The sequence below is a fragment of the Chionomys nivalis genome, chromosome 19 (genome assembly GCF_950005125.1).
Source record: "Chionomys nivalis chromosome 19, mChiNiv1.1, whole genome shotgun sequence".
Lineage (NCBI taxonomy): Eukaryota > Metazoa > Chordata > Mammalia > Rodentia > Cricetidae > Chionomys > Chionomys nivalis.
The window spans coordinates 59,205,879-59,223,807 of NC_080104.1; the positions used below are offsets into that span (position 1 = coordinate 59,205,879).

A 17,929-nucleotide genomic window follows, 5' to 3' on the forward strand; every position below is an offset into this window, starting at 1 on the left:
CTGCCTTCCAGGTGCTGGGGCTAAAGGTGTGCACCACCACCGCCTAGCTGCAAGCTGTGTTCTTATTTGTGCATGTTGGGCTTTGTTTTTTAGATTTTTATATATATGTGCTTGCCTGCATGTGTATCTGCACACCATATGCCTGTGTGATGCCCATGAAGGTCAGAAGACAGTGTCAGATCCCCTGGAGCCTGGGTTACAGATGGTTGTGAGCCACTACATGTGGGTGCTGGGAATTGAACCTGGGTCCTCCGGAAGAGCAGCCGGTGCCTCTATCTCTGGCATGCTGGGCTTGAGGGTGTGCACACTGTGATGTCTTAATGCCTTTGAACAAGGGGTCCTTGGTGCTCATTTGTATTGTCCCTAGACATGCCCTGTGGCTGGCCCTGCTCCTCAGACCCCCAACTCTGTCTCTAGGGCTGTAGAGTAGGACTTGGTCTTGGGGGCCTTGGACTCTGATGGGCGGTGCAGTCCCACGGCAGCCCCCTCTCGTGGGCACTGACAAGCAGGCATGTCTGCGGCAGCATCGCTGAGTTGCAAGAAGACCCCAGCCCTGCCCCTCCATTGGCTTCTTTAGGATGTGATATGATACACACCAGAAAATTTATCATCGTAACCATTTTCTGGTTTTTGTGTTTTGGTTTTTCAAGACAGGCTTTCTCTGTGGAGTCCTGGCTGGCCTGGAACTTGCTCTGCAGGCCTGGCTGCACTTGTAAAGGTGCACACCATAAACATGGCCAAAGCTAGTGCGTGTGTCTAAAGCACGTTTATGCATATAAGTGTTTTGCTTACATATGTGTGTGTTTATACATGTGTATGCACATGTGTGTGTATGCACATGTGTGTGTATGCATGGTGCCAGCGAGGTCAGAAGAGGGCGTTAGATCCCTCAAATTGGGATTATGGGTGATTTGTAAGTCACCACATGGGTGCTAGGAACGAAACCCAAGTTCTCTGCAAGAGCAGCCAAATCTCCAGTCCCCAGAGCTGGTTTTTTTTTTTCCTTTGTTTTAATTTTTAAGGTAAGATAAAATGACAGGAAAGAGCCAGGTATGATCGGGCAAGCCCTTCTCTCCAAAAAAACCCAAACGGTAACAAATCCCTACTGAGGAACTATTTGAATTCAGTTATGGCTGCCAGGGTGGGGGGTCACTTTAGGGGGGTTGTGCTGGTGGGCTGATGGCCCTTGGACACAAAGGCAGCACTACTTACAGTGGGAGGGGCACACGATGGTGGGGTGCGGAGGGGAGTGGAGGGGTGGAAGGGGAGATTCGGGCAGGAATGTGGTCAAGATACAGTGTAGTGTATGTATGTACATGTGTATGTCAAAGAATTAAATACAAATATTAGAAACAAAAACAGAAAAATCCATGGTGACCCCATTCTCTGCAGAAGGGTCTGGACACACGGCTTCCACCATCAGTGCCGTGTCCAGGGACGCACGGCACACATCCCCTCCTGTTCTTCTAGCTCCTTCCATCTCCAGGGACCCTCGCCATGGCCAAGGGGGGCTGTGGAGGAGATACCACCCCCCACAATCCAGTGTTTCCCGCCAGGCTTTGCTTTCGGTTTCATCTACCGGTCAGACATGTGGCTCGGGGACTCAGGTATAATAAGGAAGTTGTCAACTGAAACTGTGCTTGTTTCTCCTCCTCGCTCCCGGTAGCTGAACCAAGCTTCCTATCTCCGGCACTGCCCAGAGGAGCGGGAAGCAGCCTGGGCGGGCAGCGACAGGTGGAGCAGTTGGGCCAGCCCTGCCCTCTGGTTGGCTACCTGTGAGCTCAGCTCTGGGAAGCAATGACATATATAACCCAGAGTTCTGAGCCCCTCTGAACATTTCCAGCCGCCTCTAGCAGCTGCTTCTTCTCCCTGGAGACATCAGACCCAAGCCTCAAAGGACTTCTACTTAACAGGGGGCAATGCCCCGCTCCAGGAATCCCAGCCTGGGGAAGTCCCGGGACAGTGGCGACTTCCGTGGTTTGAGGTGGGTTGAATCCTCTCCTTGTGAACCTGAGTGATGGGGTGGATATTTCAGGGACCCAAAGGAAGCTAGACATAAGAGTAATAGACCCTAAGTCCAGACCTGGCTCTGCTTCTAGCTTGCTGATCCTCCTAGAATCTTCTTTCTTTCTTTCTTTCTTTCTTTCTTTCTTTCTTTCTTTCTTTCTTTCTTTCTTTCTTTCTTCCTTCCTTCCTTCCTTCCTTCCTTCCTTTCTTTCTTTCTCTCTTTCTCTTTCTTTTTTCTCTTTTTTTTAATTTTTGGTTTTTGTTTTGTTTTGTTTTTTCAAGACAGGATTTCTCTATGTAACAGTTTTGGCTGTCCTGGAACTCACTCTGTAGACCAGGCTGGTCTTGAACTCACAGAGATCCACTTGCCTCTGCCTCCCATGTGCTGGGGTTAAAAGTGTATGCCATTACCGCTGGGCTCTTTTTTCTTATTTTTATAAAGATGGAAAAGGGGCCAGCAGGATGGCTCAGCAGGTACAGGTGCTTGCTGCCTGACAGACAGCCTGAGTCCAGTCCCTGGAATCACAGAAAGGAGAAAGGAAGGATGGCCCCTCTGACCACCACATACGTGTCCCATGTGCCATGGCACCCCCCCACATACCCGCACCCCTCCACCCGACACATACAGTGCCTACCTCACATCACACCCCGCACACACAGACATACACACACACACACATACACACACAGATACATGTACACACATGATCACATACATACACATGTAAGAGAGAATTCAGGCCAGTCTAGCTGACCCACCACAGTGCTCTGGGTTTTCTGAGGGATCTCCTGGGATCTTCGTGTGTTCAGGAAAGCACTGTGTGCTGATCTCTCTGGAACTGCAGAGGTTGAAGCCCTGGCAGGAGCCCCTGCCCACCCGCCTCTGCCCCTGGCCCCCACAATGTACTAGGACCAGCTGGGAGCATCAGAGAAGGATGCTCCGATGTGAGGGATCCAGAAATCGCCAATAGATCTGGGGTAATTGGGGTTTGGGGGCTTTCTTTCAGTTACGTAAAGGAAGGGAGTGGAACTACCACAACCCTGGTTGAGTTCCCTCAGACTCCGCCCCTGTGCAGGAAGGGTCCTCAGTTTCAGGAAAACCTGCCAGGATGGGTCTGGAGGATTCCCACGCTACAGTGGGTGGACTTGGCACTTTGCAGGGCCTGTGTGTTGTAGGAACCCAAGAAAGACCCCACAGAAAAGATGGAGACCTTGAACTGTCACATTTGACAAGTGGGGCCAGGCGTGGCGCAGGACAGGCCCGGTGTTTCAGGAGAATGAGACCATCATGTGTCCCATCCCGGGCACAGCAGCGGAGGCTCAGGGGTCTCTGATGAATGTGGAAGGCGGGAGCTGTGAGAGGAGCCGCACCGTTGCAAGAGTCCAAATGATGGATGCACAGTTAGCTTCTCCTGGCTCTTGCTTGGAGGGTTCAGAGCCGACTGAGAGCTGCAGGCCGCAGGGACCCATGAGAGACAGCGTGAGCTCAGCCTAGCCACTGGCCGTGGGGTTGTGAGGCCCGCTCTGGGTTCACAGTCTTGTGTCTGGGGTGCATGTGTCCATTGCAGACACGTGTGTGTTTAGAAGATGTTGCGTGGTGTAGGAGAAGACAGGGTGTGGAATGGGATGGTGGCTGGGGGTGGGGAGGGGTGGGGGTGAGAAATATTCAGGCCTAGCTCTCTGTTCCCAGCATGGGGACTTTGGCCTTGTGTCAGTGGCCCAGGACCTCAGTCCCTCATGTCAGACCGTCTGATTCATGGGGCACTGAGGTCACAGAGGTGAAAGGGCTCACAGTGTGTTTGTGTATAATTATGTATTTGTTCTGTAAATCCCCAGGACCTGCCTGGCCAGGGGTGGGAACAGCAGGGAAGCTGCTGGCCAGGCATCACTATGGATCTTAGCTGTAGGCCAACAGCAAGCTTGGTCGTGCGATTTCAGCCTCTTACACTCGAAACAGACGGTATCAGACGTTCTGAGTTAGGGCAGGCTGACAGTGTGCACGCTGTGTTTCTCAAGACCTTCCGTGGCTTCTGCGAGGCGACATGTGTCGAATTCCTAGAGGGGCGGAGGAGGGAGCACTTTGTGGCATGAGAGAAACCGGCCAGGCAAATATAACGATGAGGTCAGAGTTCAGATTAGAAAATATGCCAAACACAGCCTCGTGCTGGGGACAACCATGCCAGCTTGGTGTGACTTCTCTGGTCCTTTGCGGCTGTGAAATGAGTCACAGGAGCCATTTTCCTACTATAAGCTCTGGGATCTGTGCATCACCAGGCATTTCTGGCTAGAGTGGACTTTGTTCTGAAGTCTCCTCTCAGCCATGCCAATAAATGTGCTTACACCAACGGCTGGGTTTCTCTGTAATATCGCTGGCTTGTTATGGGCTCCTGGTCTGGGCCAGGGCAGGATTCCTACAGTCAGGCCAGACTTGGGTGCAAAACTAAGAAACAGGGAAGGAGAGAGTCAGTTGTCCGTGATGACCACACTGAGAACACCTAGAAAGATGAGTGGCCGTGTAACATGGGAGGTGGGTCGCTGCCTTCTCAGGGAAACAGACTATCCCCAGAAGAAGGCCTCTCTGGGCAAACAGGCTCTCTGGACAGCCTGGATCTGGAAGAGTGTTTCTAGAACATTCCAAAGAAGGAGCAGGCAGAGGGGCCAGGGGAGAGTAGAGACCAGTTCAGTCAGTTGAAACCACCTGAAAAAAGCTGCCGGGAGGTGGTCATGGCGCCAAAGGCCTGGACACCTTGGGCAGGATGCTGGCAAGTAAGAAGAGGGCCTGGGCTTGAAGGTCAGGAGGTCTTAGGGACCCTGGAGGGTCCTTCACTGGGAAACTTGGGAAGCATTGTGGGATTGTGTGGATGCAGTGAAGTCAGGCAGCAGGAAGAGGCTGGGTTCATCTCCACCGCTGGGGAAAACTGTTTCCATAGCAACCGTCCCTTCTTTCAGCTGAGTGGGGATGCTCTCCTACTTGCTGTGGGATGGAGCCCTGGGCCAGCCACCTCAGGGAAGAAGAGGGGCCTGAGCCGAATAGTGTGTCCTATCAGTGACTGCTTCCATGGTTTGGTCGACCAGCTTGATTTTTCTCTGCGGGCTGCAGTTCTGGCCTTTGAGTATCAGGTCAACCACAGTTGCGGTTGCACACAGTGTGGGCAAGGAGGAGCGCGGGGGTCCAGTTTCTGCTGCAGGCAAAGGTCTCCTGACCAGTTAGCTATTTTAGAGTCGCAAACCCAAAGTCTTCTGGGGATGTGCTCCTCTGGGCTGCTCCGGCGGTGCTACAAGCCAGCTGGAGAATCTGGTTCCATTTCCTTCTCTGAAAAATGGGGGTGGTGACCCCCTTCCTTGTGGGGTTGTCGTTAAACAAGATGGAAGTTTTAAAGCATCACCAGGGGAGGGTGGCCACACAGCATGGGAGGTGCGTGAGTGCAGGGGGGCACGGGTCAGTCTTCCACTGAACTCTCCTGAGCAAGCTGTTTGCTTTGGTTGTAGCCCAGTGGAGACCCGGAGGGGCCCGAAGAAGCCTCCCACAGACAAGAGAACCCAATCCTTGGACCGGCAGGTTCTCAAGGACTCTGAGTCCGCGAACTCCAAGTACTCCTCTGGGCCCACCCACAGGAAGGTGCTTCGCAGGACAGCGAGCGATGAGACCAGAGGTTCTGGGAGCCCCTATCACGTTGCAGAGGCCCAGGAAGCTGTGGTCGCAGCGCCCCCTCTAGGAGAAGGGAGCGAATTTCTCCCCTGTGAGCAGGGGCCCCTAGAAGGCACTAAGAAAGAGAGGCCCCCAAAGCAAGCCCAGCAGAGCTGGGTTAGCATGTTCCTGAATATCTTATTCCTGAGGTTTGATCTAGAGGAGCCCAGAGAAAAGGCCAGCAAGAAATCAAAGGGGAAAGGAGAGACCAAGCTCCCAGAGGCAACGGAGGAGCCAGCCGTCAGGAAGAAATCCCAGGAGAAGAGGACCAGCCGCAAGAAATCCACTCACAAGAAGCCTGCTCCTGAAGAGCCTACAGGGCCCCAGAACTCAGAGGCAGAAGGCCACGAGAACTTACTGCCCAGCATAGCTGCCTCCCACGCCGCCGAGGAGGCTAACCTGGGGCTGATCTGCAGGGGTGAGCAGACTAGGGTAACCCTATTGTCCCACCCTCAAGGACCAGGGTGCCCCAAGTTTGTCTACTAAATGTCCTCCACTGAGGTCAGATGTGGACAGTGGGGGACATTCCTGTGAGGTTGAACGGCTGAACACTTGAGACCAACCCATCGGGGTGCCACCATTCCATATACTGCAAGGCTAAGGGCTGGTGACACCCCTCTGGGCCTTAATATGCCCTCCGTCCCTTCTACAAAAACAGATAAAATGGTCGCTGTCTCATGGGTCGACGCAGCTCATACAAAAGCAAGTGCAATGAGATTTGGGGAGGAGTGGAAGTAGCTGATCTCTTGCCCCACAGGTCTATGGGTGCCGGCCAGGTGCTCTGTCTAGACCCTGCCCCTGAAGAATAAATCTGCTATTGTGGTTTTTGCAATGGCCACCCCTGGAGCCTTTGATTCCTCCGTGGTGAAGGAGAGAGCAGGCATCCCTGCCCCAGGCATCCCTGCCGCTGGGGATGGGGAGTGACGTCTCCTTCACTCCCAGAGGCCTCAGCTGTGTGCTGGAGGCTTCTGTGTAGCCACAAACTCTGATGGGAAGAAGACTCCGGGGAGAGCTGGAGGGAGGGGATCCTGGCCTGAGACACCCCCCCTTCATTGGGAAATCCTAGCCAGTGTCTGATCGGGGTGAGGCTGGGGTCTGAACTGTCACTCGGTGGAATCCACGCCTCCTATGGGTTAACGAGGTCAGGAGAATGTCATTAACCCAGGCCTCTGCTCATCTGACTTCCAGAGAGACCAGAGTCTGAGATCCCCCAGGTCTTGCCCACCGAGGGAGGCCATGCTGAATCCTCAGAGAGCTCTGCCCAAGCCGCAGGTCCCCCATCAGAAGAGGACCCTCAGCAGCCGGACCGTGAGTTGCAAATGTCTAGGGTCCTTCTTTCCTTATGGGTAGGAGACTGCACCAAGAGGGGCCACTCAGGGCGAGACCTAACGGGGTGAGTCTAAACACACGCACCCCTTTCATGTCTATCTTGCTGCTTCTGGCACTGGGTGCTTATTTTCGAGTCTGAGAGGAAGGCAGAGGTTCCAGAAAGGCAGCTGGCAAGCACCCCTGCCTCCGAGTCAATGGGAATATGTCTTCGCTTTCAATCTCTCAAATGTACTTAAAAATATAGAAGAGAGTGCTGGAGAGATGGCTCAGAGGTTAAGAGCACTGACTGTTCTTCCAGAGGTCCTGAGTTCAATTCCCAGCACCCATATGGTGGCTCACAACCATCTGTAATGAGATCTGGCGCCCTCTTCTGGCATCCAAGGGTACATGTAGACATACACTGTGTACATAATAAATAGATAAAGATTTTTAAAAAAATATAGAGGAGAGGGGCCAGGAGTGTAGCTCAGTTGGTAGAGAGCTTGCAGGCACACACAAGGCTGGCATTGGGTCCCCAGCAGTGCATAAATGGGGTGTGGGGTGTACGTCTGTAAGACTAACACTGGGGAGGTGGAGGCAGGAGATTACGGATTCAAACCCACCCGGCAGTGGTGGCGCAGGCATTTAATCCCAGCACTTGGGAGGCAGAGACAGGCAGCTCTCTGTGAGTTTGAGGCCAGCCTGGTCTACAGAGCAAGTTCTAGGATAGCCAGGGCTAAGCAGAGAAACCTTAAGTAAAACAAAACAGAAAAAGAAGTTCAAGGTCACTTGTTACACAGTGCCTGCGGAAACCAGTTTGAGCTACAGGAGATCCTTCTCACCTATCACCTGTCCGTCCGTCTGTCTGTCTATCATCTATCTGCCATCTATCAATCATCTATCTAATCTATCTTATCTATTTGTCTATTTACTACACCTCTACCTACCTATCAAGTAGGCACTGAAGGTGTAGTTAGGCAGGGACTCTGCTTAGCACGTAAGAGGTCTTGGGCTTAAATAAATATAACAGATGTATGTAGTAACGTAAAGAATCATCCAGTGGCCACAGCTAGGAGCTGTCACACTGCTTTGAAACATTTTCTCTCGGAGCCATAGGGAATAAAAAGACATTTCATCTCTACGAACTTAAACAGTGCACAATCCAGACACCTTCAACTGCCCCTAACCGATCCTAACACACCCTCCTCATCTAATACTCTGAAAAGCCGGACCATGCAAGAGGCAGAAAGACTTTTCTGTGTCCAGTTTGTAAGGCATTTGGTTTATAGTTGCCTCATAGGCTGCATCAGGAAACTGGAAGCCAGGGGGACTGAGGGGCAGAGACTCTGCAGCTAGCCCAGGCACAGAGGCTCTCTTGGGCTTGACTTTCTGTGCAAGCAGACCTTTGGCACACGGCTAGTGGAGCGGGCACACCCCATCCCCGGGAATGTTCTCCCACGTGACATGCAGCGGAGGTGATTATGCGGCAGGGCCACTGTGACCCGATGTGCCAGCCTGTGTCTTCTTTGAGCCTTAGGCTGGGGATCTGCCATTTCTACAGACCCCTGGGAATGGTGTAGGCTGGAAGACTTGGGGTCAGCCTTGGGAAATGTTTCTAAGTCCTGTTTCTTGTTTGATGTCTGGACAACCTCTGAGAGAGACAGGGTGAAATTGTGATCCACATTTCACAGGGACCCCAGAGAGGGTAAAGAAACGTAGCCATCCCCAAACACAACACTGACATTCACAGATCTCTGAAGCTCAGTTAGCAGGGCAGACTGAATTCCTGGACATCTGGTCTTGAATCCCTGTGTAAAATGTCACGCTTTGGGCTGTTCCGCCAAGGCTGACGACCTGAGTTCAATTCCCGGAACCCACATAATAGAAGGGGAGAACAGAGTTCCCAAAATTGTGCCCTGACCCACATGTGAACTGCTTCTCTTCTCCTTAATAAAAAAAAATTAATTTTAAAAATGTAAAAAGTCATACTTTGGCTTCCCTGTGACTAGGGGTGGTCACTTGGGGGACATGGGGCTTTCCCCATTGCTACCCTTTAGTGAGTGTTTGTGGATGTCCGAGAGAACCAGACTGGCCTCGTTCACACTGGGGGTCCAGATCCCAACGCTGCCGGTGTACTTAGGAGTGGTGGGACCTGTGCTCTCTTGCAGAGGAGGAACTCATCTGGAAGATCGTGGAGTTGCTCAAGAGAGCAGGGGACCGTCTGGAGGAAGAGGTGAGGCGCTGGCATCAGAGACCGCCTGCAGGGCTCCTGCAGCTTCCGGTTCGTGCCCCGCCCGCCCTTCCCTGTTAGCCCCATTCCCACCCCGTCTGGGGCTGCCTTGACCCTCTCCCCAAGGTCAGGCTCCTGATTCGCATTCTGTCTCTGTCTGTCTGTCTGTCTGTCTGTCTGTCTGTCTGTCTCTCTCTCTCTCTCTCTCCTCCACAGCAAGCGCAAGTCCCTCAGCCGGAAGCGGCTCCACAAAAGCCAACACCGCCCCCCAGGAAGAAATCCCAGGAAAAAAAGTCCACCCTGAAGAAAGCCTTGTCCCTCAAGAAGCCTGCCTCCGAGGAACCCAAGAGAGTGGCTGTAGCCACTGCCCTTGGCCCAGAAACCCGACCCAAGAGGCCCAGCTTCCTACCCCTGTGTCTTAGTGGCCAGCGACTTTCCGCCTCCAGCAACCTTGGTGAGCAGGCAGTTGTCATAGCAACTGCGGCCTCCTTCCAGCTCTGAAATCTTCCCAGGGCTGGGATTGGCCAGTTTCGTTCTAACGTCCACACTCGGCCTTGAGCAGTGTGGAGAGGGTTGGGGATGGAGAAGGGACGGAAGCTGGTCACCTCCACACGGCCTCACTTGGGTGCAGACAGCACACCTGAGCCCTTGATGGGACTGTATGCCAAGACCTCAACCACTGCCATCTCTGAGCGGGGCTGGGGATGTTTTCGTGACAGAACTGGAGACAGAGGGCCTGGGTTCCCAGCTCCCTTTTCTTTTTCCCTCTTAATATGTGTGAATGTTTTGCCTACATGTATGTCTGGGTACCATGTGCATGTCTGGCATCTGTGGAGGCCAGAGGTGGCATCGGACACCCTGGAGCTGGGGTTACAGGTGTTTGTGTCTCAGATTGCCCTCTGTGTCCTACTATCTGTGTCTGTTTGTCTTAGGCAGTGAGGAAGCTGGGTACAGGGGTGAGGAAGCCGGGTGCAGGGGGTGAGGCGATGTGGTCATAGTCACGTGACTCATCAAAGCTGGAGCCAGAGTTACAGGAACAAGGACCGATCACATTGGTTCTTACGGGGGTAGGGGAGGGTGTGGGGGGGGATCAGGGAGCCAGTCTCCCAGACACGTGACTAGGAGAGTTTCTAGCTTAGAGAGCTTGCATCTGGAGTCATAAGAGGATAGATTTTCATGCAAGACTGTTTAGACCATGGACCGTCATTAATGTCATGGAGCCAGGCATCTTTTGTCCCCTAGTGAACCAAGCCGAACAGGAGCTCAGTAGAGAGACCCGTGGAAAGGGGAAAGGGCAGAGAAACAGGGGGAACACAGCTCTGGGGGCTGCAGAAAGCCAAGCAGAGCCCCTGACCTGGCACAGTCCAGAAGTTAACTGAGCCCAACAGAACCCGAGGGCAAAGTACACTGGCACCCGCCTGGGCTCAGCGCCAGCCGCTGGACATGGCCACACACTAACTGCTCTTTCTCCTTCCCAGACTCAGAGGAGCCTGGATTCTACGAGGTCCAGTCTCTAGACCTCGGATGCTCACATCCCCCTGAGTACCACACCCCAGCTGTGTGTCAAGGACCAGCAGAAAGGTCACCGAGGGACAGAGCCTATGAATCCAGTTAGTGCCCTGCCCCTCAGAGACCCCCTTAGAGACCCTGTTGTGACTCTGTCATCTGAAGAAGAGAAACTGAGGCAGAGGGGGAGGCTGAGGCCTGTATCAACCTCCCCTTGGGAAAGCAGCAGGCTGTGGGGACAGCATGGGCCCTGAGCACCCTTCCTCGGCTGGCCTCTGTTTCCTCATTTGGCAAGGGTGGGCTATGCAAGTTGCTGGGGTTCCTGAGCCATGGTCTGTGAGGAATGGGAGGTGGTGTGGACAGGCTGCATCAGCTACTGTGTGCTGCCATTCCTGATAGGTGGCCAGCTTGAGAGTTGGGCTGAGGACAGAAAGGGGAAGTATTTTTATCACGTTATCGTTGGCGGAGCCAGGCCTGGATGTGAAATACTGTCAGGTTCACACACTTGGAGACCTCTGGGGGGCTGGGGGAGCTGGGGAGATAGCAGGCAGTGTTAGTGCCTCAGAAGCACGAGGGCCCACGTTTGCACGCTAGAGTGTACGTGCAAAGAGGAACAACGGAAGGGCTGGGGTGTGCAGACCTGCACCGAGGACGTGAGTGCGGGTCACGGAGGCTTTTGTAAGAAACCCTGTCCTTTTCTTAGGAGAATTCAGGCGGAAGATCCTGGTCCTATTTAAAAACGCAGAGGAACAGAAGGGAGAGCAGGTAGACTCCTTCCCCCACTATCCTGCTCTTCGGGGGACCCCCACACCCCTTTGCTTCATTCTAAGCCCTGTACTGGCCTCCCCCAGACCTCACTCCCCAGTTCCAAATGCCATCACCCCCCTACTGGGTTACACTGTCTGTCTAGGCCATAGTTTACCTTTGACCTTTGACCTTCTCGAAGTCAGGGACCCTGCCTCAGTTTCTCTCTTCCTCCCCATAGCAAGTTCAAGTCCAGGAGGCAGAGGAGGCTGGAGAAAACTCCACTCCCAAGGTGAAGTCACACAGGAAGAAGTCAAATCTCCGGCGGGCCTTTTCCCTCAAGAAACATGGCTCCAAGGATTCCAAGAGAGCAGAGGCTTCGGGGACTCCTGGTGCTGCCAGCCCGGAGGCCCGGCCACCCAAGAAGCACGGCTTTCTGCCCACGTGTGTCAGTGGCCACAGAGCTTCCATCTCCGGGGACCCAGGTAAGCAGGCCTGGTGTCTTGACATTGGTTTCCTGCTGTGGGAAGAGTGGGGGCAGGCAATTTTCAGCAGGACACCCACTAAAAAACTCGGAGTTCCCTCTTCTTAAAAACAAAGGCGTTGCTAGATCTGTGATTGTCTTTAGATGTCTCCAGGGACACTGACAGAAACAGACCAGGGGACTGTTGGATGGGACCGCACTAAAGCATGAGGCCGGTTGCTGTGCCCTGATAGCCTGGTATTAGCCCAGTGCTGCTGTATATACCACTAACACAGTACCCTCTCATTTAACCCGGGAGGTCCGTCTTATGATTCCATTTGTCAGCCGGGGAAGGTGAAGTTCAGACTGACCGGGCTGTGATTTCGCTGGGTGGGAGCCATGGGCTTGTCCTTGTGCTTTTCCAACTGCAGACCGGAAGGCAGAGGCCAGAGAGGGAACACTGAGATCCCCTGAGGAGGAGGGCAGGGCCAGGGCCTCCCCAGGACTGGGATAGATGTCAAGTTCATCTACTTTTTCTGTGCAGAAGACCTGGAGTTCCAGAAGCTGGAGGCTGCAGGAGGGGAACCAGCCGGGTCCCCAGAAGCTCCTTTCCGGTCTAGAAGAGTCACACCAGATGAGCAGCCTCTACCTGTACCAGAGGGAGCCTCGGAATCTAGTCAGTATATCCTGCGTCCGCAGAGATAGCTTCTGCCAGCTCCTCTCGCACACGATAGCCCAGGCTAAGTAGGGATTGCTCTTAGGGGTAGAGAAAGCAGCTGAACCCCGCCTCCAGAGACCTTACAGTGGGGACAGGGACCATCCGTGTGCTCTTTAAACTGGGGCTCCTGGGTAAAGGTCCAGACGAGGCTTTGGGGTCATTAGTCCAGTTCACTGCTGTAGGCAGTTCCGCCTTGGTCCAACGTGAGCTCCCACGGCTTGTAATGACCTCCCCGTGGGTTTCCTACGTACCTCAGCCCAAACCGGCAACGAGGCCCTGAGGACCCAACTGAGTGGCTCTCCTGTTGTGGCAGCTAGTAGCTGGCCACCCCGAGCGCAAACCTCCATTCCCGACGTTAGGAGCCTTCAGTTTCCCTGAGTGTCAGGTTGGAGCCGAGTGCAGTCACAGGTGGAGGGAACATGGATCTTTATTTGGTCAGCTATACTGCTGTGGCAGGCAGTCTGTCATGGGCACCGGGTGCCGCAGGGACAGATTCTCATCCTTCTTCTCTTCCCTCAGAGGAGTCCATCATCCAGAAGTTGGTGGAAGGTCTCCAAGAGGTGGACGACGAGCTAGGAAGGCAGGTGAGTGCCCCTCAAACTCTCTAGGAGGATGCTGGGGCTCATGCACCCTCCTCTGAGACCCGTGTTCTCCTTCTCAGTGACCTTGGTTGTGTCCCTGAACCTCGCTGAGCCTCAGCTGCCTCTTCCGCAAAACAGGGATAATTCCTGCTTGCTCAGACAGTGCCTGTGTAGAGAATGCCTAAGGCACGCACGCACGCATGCAGGTGAAGAGAATGTTGATTTAAGATAACAGGATGCAGGCAGGCTAAGGTGTTGGCTCAGCAGTGAGAGCCTGAGTTCAAAGCCTGAGCACGCGTGTAAAAAAGCCAGACATGGCCGGGCGGTGGTGGCGCACGCCTTTAATCCCAGCACTCGGGAGGCAGAGGCTGGCGGATCTCTGTGAGTTCAAGGCCAGCCTGGTCTACAAGAGCTAGTTCCAGGACAGGAACAAAAAAGCTACGGAGAAACCCTGTCTCGGGAAAAAAAAAAAAAAAAAGCCAGACCTGGCCTCATGCCCTTGTAAGCCCAGAGCTGTATGGGGGTGACGACACACACACTAGAATGTCAGAATGTTCAGTGGCATCCCAAGCCAAATCCCCAGCATCCCAAGACCTTGCATCGTCCAACCCTTCAGATCCTGCTTCAAGGACACTTTCTGCCGTGGCAGCCACGCTGATGAGCAGCTTAGCTGAATCCAGTTCTTACAAGCTTGTAGCTTACCTGCCCGTGACCAGCAGTCTCCCTGAGAGCGACAGGCAGGTCCTGTGTGAGAGAGTGAAGGTACCTCAGCTTTCTAGCCCCAGGACACCTGCATTTCACCACCTAGTGACTCGGAGACCCTGCAATCATGTGCAGCAGGGAGAAATCAACACCGAGCAGCCTCCACCATGGTTGCCGGGAGTGAGGGTCTGAAGACCCCAGCCCTCCCTGAGATGCATCCACACACCCACTGTCTCGGTCTTTGTCCCAGGTCCTTATACCCCATCAGTGTGCCTCCAAATCTCAAACCACATGGGACCCAAGTCTTTGTCCCCCAGGAGACCCCGGCTGCCATATCCAGATATGAAGAGAAGGAAACTGACCAGAAGGGCCTTAGAGAGGTGCTAAGCGGCCATTAAATGTTCTGCATGAACTGTCTTGCTTCTACTCCTAATCTTTTGGAGAGGGGGATCTGGTCTCCCCCATTTTTATAGCCAAACAGAGGCTCAGAGGAACACATTCTTTGCGGAGCCATATGTATGTGACTTCAGTTTTTGCTGTGCCCTGCAGCTGTGGGACATTCTTGTACAGTGAGAGTGGGCGGTGAAGGGATTTAATGAAGGGGTGCTCACAACGGATGCTAGGGAGCAGGCTGGGGTGGCAGGGACTCTGCCAGCAGCACTGACGACCTCCACTCTTGTTCCAGATCCGGCAGTACCCCAGCTTCAGGGACTTTTTCAATCAGTTCTCAGAAGCCTCCCTCAGGAAGCTGGTGGCCACCTTAGAGAGACAGAAGGCCTACCTCTCAGAGGAAGACGGGAGCCTCGTCAACAGACCCCCACCGTGCGCCTTTGGCTCACTGAACAAGTTTGCTGCCAATCACAGCTGTGCCATCTGCACCCTCATGCAATCCAGAGGCCAATACCAGGGCCACAGTTATGCCCACTTCCTGTCCAGGAAGGCCCAGCAGGTGAGTCAGGGGAGAGGCATCAGTGGGACACAGGGACAAGCGGGGTCTTCTGACTTTTCTGATACGGTCAATCAGACTCTAAAGTCTTTTCTCAAAATAACATTTATTTGTGTGTGGGCATGTGCCCACGCACCGTGCGTGTGAGTGCCACAGGACACGTGTGGAGGTCAGGGGACAACTTGTAGGAATTGGCCCTCTCCTGCCGTGTGGGTCCAGGCTTAGAGGCAAGTACCTTTACCTGCCGAGACATCTTTCTGGCCCCTCAGACTGTTTAGGCTTCAGTTCAAATGCCACCTCCTTGACGCAAACTCCTGAGACAGTTCTAAACCTCAAGGACAGAATTAAGCGGTAGTCAAATGTCAAAGGACTGGCAGCCAAGGCAGGTGAAGCCAGCAGGTGGCGGATGCAGTGTGGATGATCAGACTTGGAGACTGTAGCTGAGGTGGAGGACTGGGGACAACGGGGTACGGTGGGGGAGGCTGCAAAGGCTAGTGGACCCAGCGTGGGTGTGGATGGGGCATAGGAAGCTTGCTGTTTGCAGAGTGGGGCCTGCTGACTGGTTGTGACTCTCTCCTCCCAGAACATCATGAGTCTGGATGGTCAGAGTCCAGACTGAAGGCCGCATCTCATACCCAAGTTCTTCCAGACTAGCCAGAGTCAGCAGCTTTGGCTAGAGACCCCGAGGACACTGCAATATGGCCCGGTTCTGTGCTTCCCCAACACACCTGGAGAAGAGCGTGGACAACGGCTCTCTGTGCAGTCACACCTCTGCAATACACCATCATGAAGGAGGCTGACTGCTGGGCGGCGGTGGCGCACGCCTTTAATCCCAGCTCTCGGGAGGCAGAGGCAGGTGGATCTCTGAGTTCGAGGCCAGCCTGGTCTATAGAGCAAGTTCCAGGACAGGCTCCAAAGCTACAGAGAAACCCTGTCTCGAAAACAAACAAAAAACAAAACAATGAAGGAGGCTGACTGCCACCTGCTAGATCCTGCCAGATCCAGCTTGCAATGAGTCTTAGCTGGGGCATGTGTGCATTGTCTGTGTGTGTGTGTCTATCTGTCTGCCTACATGTCTCTATGTCTCCGTGTGTCTATTTGTCTGTCTGTCTGTGTGTATCTGCCTGCCTGTCTGTATGTTTCTGTATATGTGTCTGTCTGTCTGTCTGCCTGTCTCTGTGTGTGTCTGCCTGAATGTCTGTATGTTTCTCTGTGTGTGTGTGTCTGTCTGCCTGTCTGTCTGTGTGGGACAAAGCTCAGGTGGAGAGGTTTTTTACTGGTGGAAAGTGAATGGGAAAAGGGGGAGATGAGAGGGGCCTCTGGGTACAGAAGAGGCAGAAGAGGAGAGGCAGAAAGAGAGAGAGAGGGCGGGGGAGGGAGGGAGGAAGGGAAGAAGGGAGGAGAGAGGGGGAGAGGGAGAGAGAGAGAGACAGAGAGGAAGAGACCAGAGATGGGAGGTGGGCAAGGCCCACCTTTTAAAAGGGGACCTAGGGGCTGGAGATCTGGCTCAGAGGTTAAGAGCATTGCAAAGGTCCTGAGTTCAATTCCCAGCAACCACATGGTGGCTCACAACCATCTGTAATGGGGGTCTGGTGCCCTCTTCTGGCCTGCAGGCATACACACAGACAGAATATTGTATACATAATAAATAAATAAATATTAAAAAAAATAAAAGGGGACCTAGTGAATGAGCACGGAGGTGCTCTTAGTGGCTGCAGCTGAGGATCCTTCCTGTCAGGACCTCAAGGGCAGGCTAGTGCAGATGCCTGAACACTAACACCCACAGACCTGCCTGCCTGCCTGCCTGTCTGTATGTCTCTCTGTGTGCGTTTATCTGTCTGCCTGCCTGTCTCTGTGTGTGTGTGTCTGCCTGTTTGCCTGTCTCTGTCTGTCTGTCTGTCTGTCTGCCCGTGTCTGTATCTTGTGGGTGTGCGGGGGAGGGTGTGTGGGTATAGGTCAGAGGTCAATCCCAGATTTCCTGCTCCAGTTCCATCTACCTTGTTTTCCAGACAAGGCCTGTCACTGGCACGGGGCTCACCAAGTAGGTTTGTGTAATGTTGAGAGCCCCAGGGATCCACCGTTTCTGCCTCTCCAGTGCTGACGTCACAAGCGTGTGCCACCACACCCCACCATAAATGAATCTTTGTTTTAAAAAATAATTTTTTTTAGTTCAGTCTCCAACCCAAAAAATGTACATGCATTCACACAGCTGGGTCTCCGCCATGTCCTTTACTCTGTTGGCCAAATAGTGTTCATGCTCCTGGATTGATGAACGACCCCTGGGGTCTCTGCAGGAGCCTGGGGTGAACTGGAGATAGGGGAACCCCTGATCTGCCAGAATCCTATCAGCTCTTGTGAAGATTCTGAACGTATCTAGTGTTATTTCTATAATTATTTTATTGTATGGAGACAAGGACTCACTGTGTAGCCTAGGCGGCCGCTTGAGTACTCTGAGTACAGATGCGTGCTACACCTGGGCTACTTTATCACGGTCACATCCGAGGTCGAGGAGGGCGTCAAGCTGGACTGCCCCGGATGGCTGTACAGGCGTGCACTGTTCCAGCGCCTATGGCCCGGGACTTGCAGCCTTCATCCTGTCCTGCACTCTGTGGGCGTGGCGAGAAGCTCCGAGCTGATGGCTATGAAGTGTCTTGAGATGGCTTCTCTTGTGGTTGTGTGTATTTGCACAACTGTGAGGTGTGGGTGCAAAAGGCCCTGCATCCGGGTGCAGCTGGTCAGTGACTCAGATGGGCAGTTTGTCACATGTCAGGTAACAGGGCCACTGACTCCCTGGGCCACCGGCAGGAAGGTGTGGCCGTGAGCATTAAAGCCTGGATGGCAGATGGAGTCTGGGAGTCTGGTCAGCTGGAGACTATTGGTGGCCACGACAGGTTCTTGGCAAGCACTACAGGCTGGAGACAGAGTGAGGTGGGGAGGCCTGGACTCTCAGGCGGGGCGGCCTCACACCTGAGGCATCCTTTCAGGAAGTCCAACTAAAACCATCCTTTTTTTTTTTTTTTTTTTTTTTATTGCTTC

The 17,929-nt window shown here is 53.6% G+C and overlaps 1 protein-coding gene across 1 annotated transcript; it reads left to right on the forward strand.

Moving 5' to 3' along the window:
- The first annotated feature begins 1,271 nt into the window (after window positions 1-1,271).
- Bnip5 (BCL2 interacting protein 5) lies at window positions 1,272-16,235 on the forward strand. The gene is made up of 12 exons (XM_057751334.1): window positions 1,272-1,984; window positions 5,497-6,117; window positions 6,888-7,003; window positions 9,172-9,236; window positions 9,450-9,687; window positions 10,712-10,843; window positions 11,443-11,504; window positions 11,725-11,968; window positions 12,491-12,622; window positions 13,184-13,248; window positions 14,633-14,896; window positions 15,477-16,235. The coding sequence occupies exons 1-12, from the start codon at window positions 1,920-1,922 to the stop codon at window positions 15,510-15,512; spliced, it is 2,040 nt and encodes a 679-aa protein (XP_057607317.1). The 5' UTR covers window positions 1,272-1,919; the 3' UTR covers window positions 15,513-16,235.
- Window positions 16,236-17,929: the final 1,694 nt, after the last annotated feature.

Excerpts from the sequence above, each read along its gene's own strand:
- Bnip5 (XM_057751334.1), top strand. The coding sequence starts at position 1,920 with ATGCCCCGCTCCAGGAATCCCAGCCTGGGGAAGTCCCGGGACAGTGGC. Across the intron at positions 1,985-5,496 it reads GGCGACTTCCGTGGTTTGAG|CCCAGTGGAGACCCGGAGGG; the intron begins GTGGGTTGAATC and ends CTTTGGTTGTAG. Across the intron at positions 14,897-15,476 it reads TGTCCAGGAAGGCCCAGCAG|AACATCATGAGTCTGGATGG; the intron begins GTGAGTCAGGGG and ends CTCTCCTCCCAG.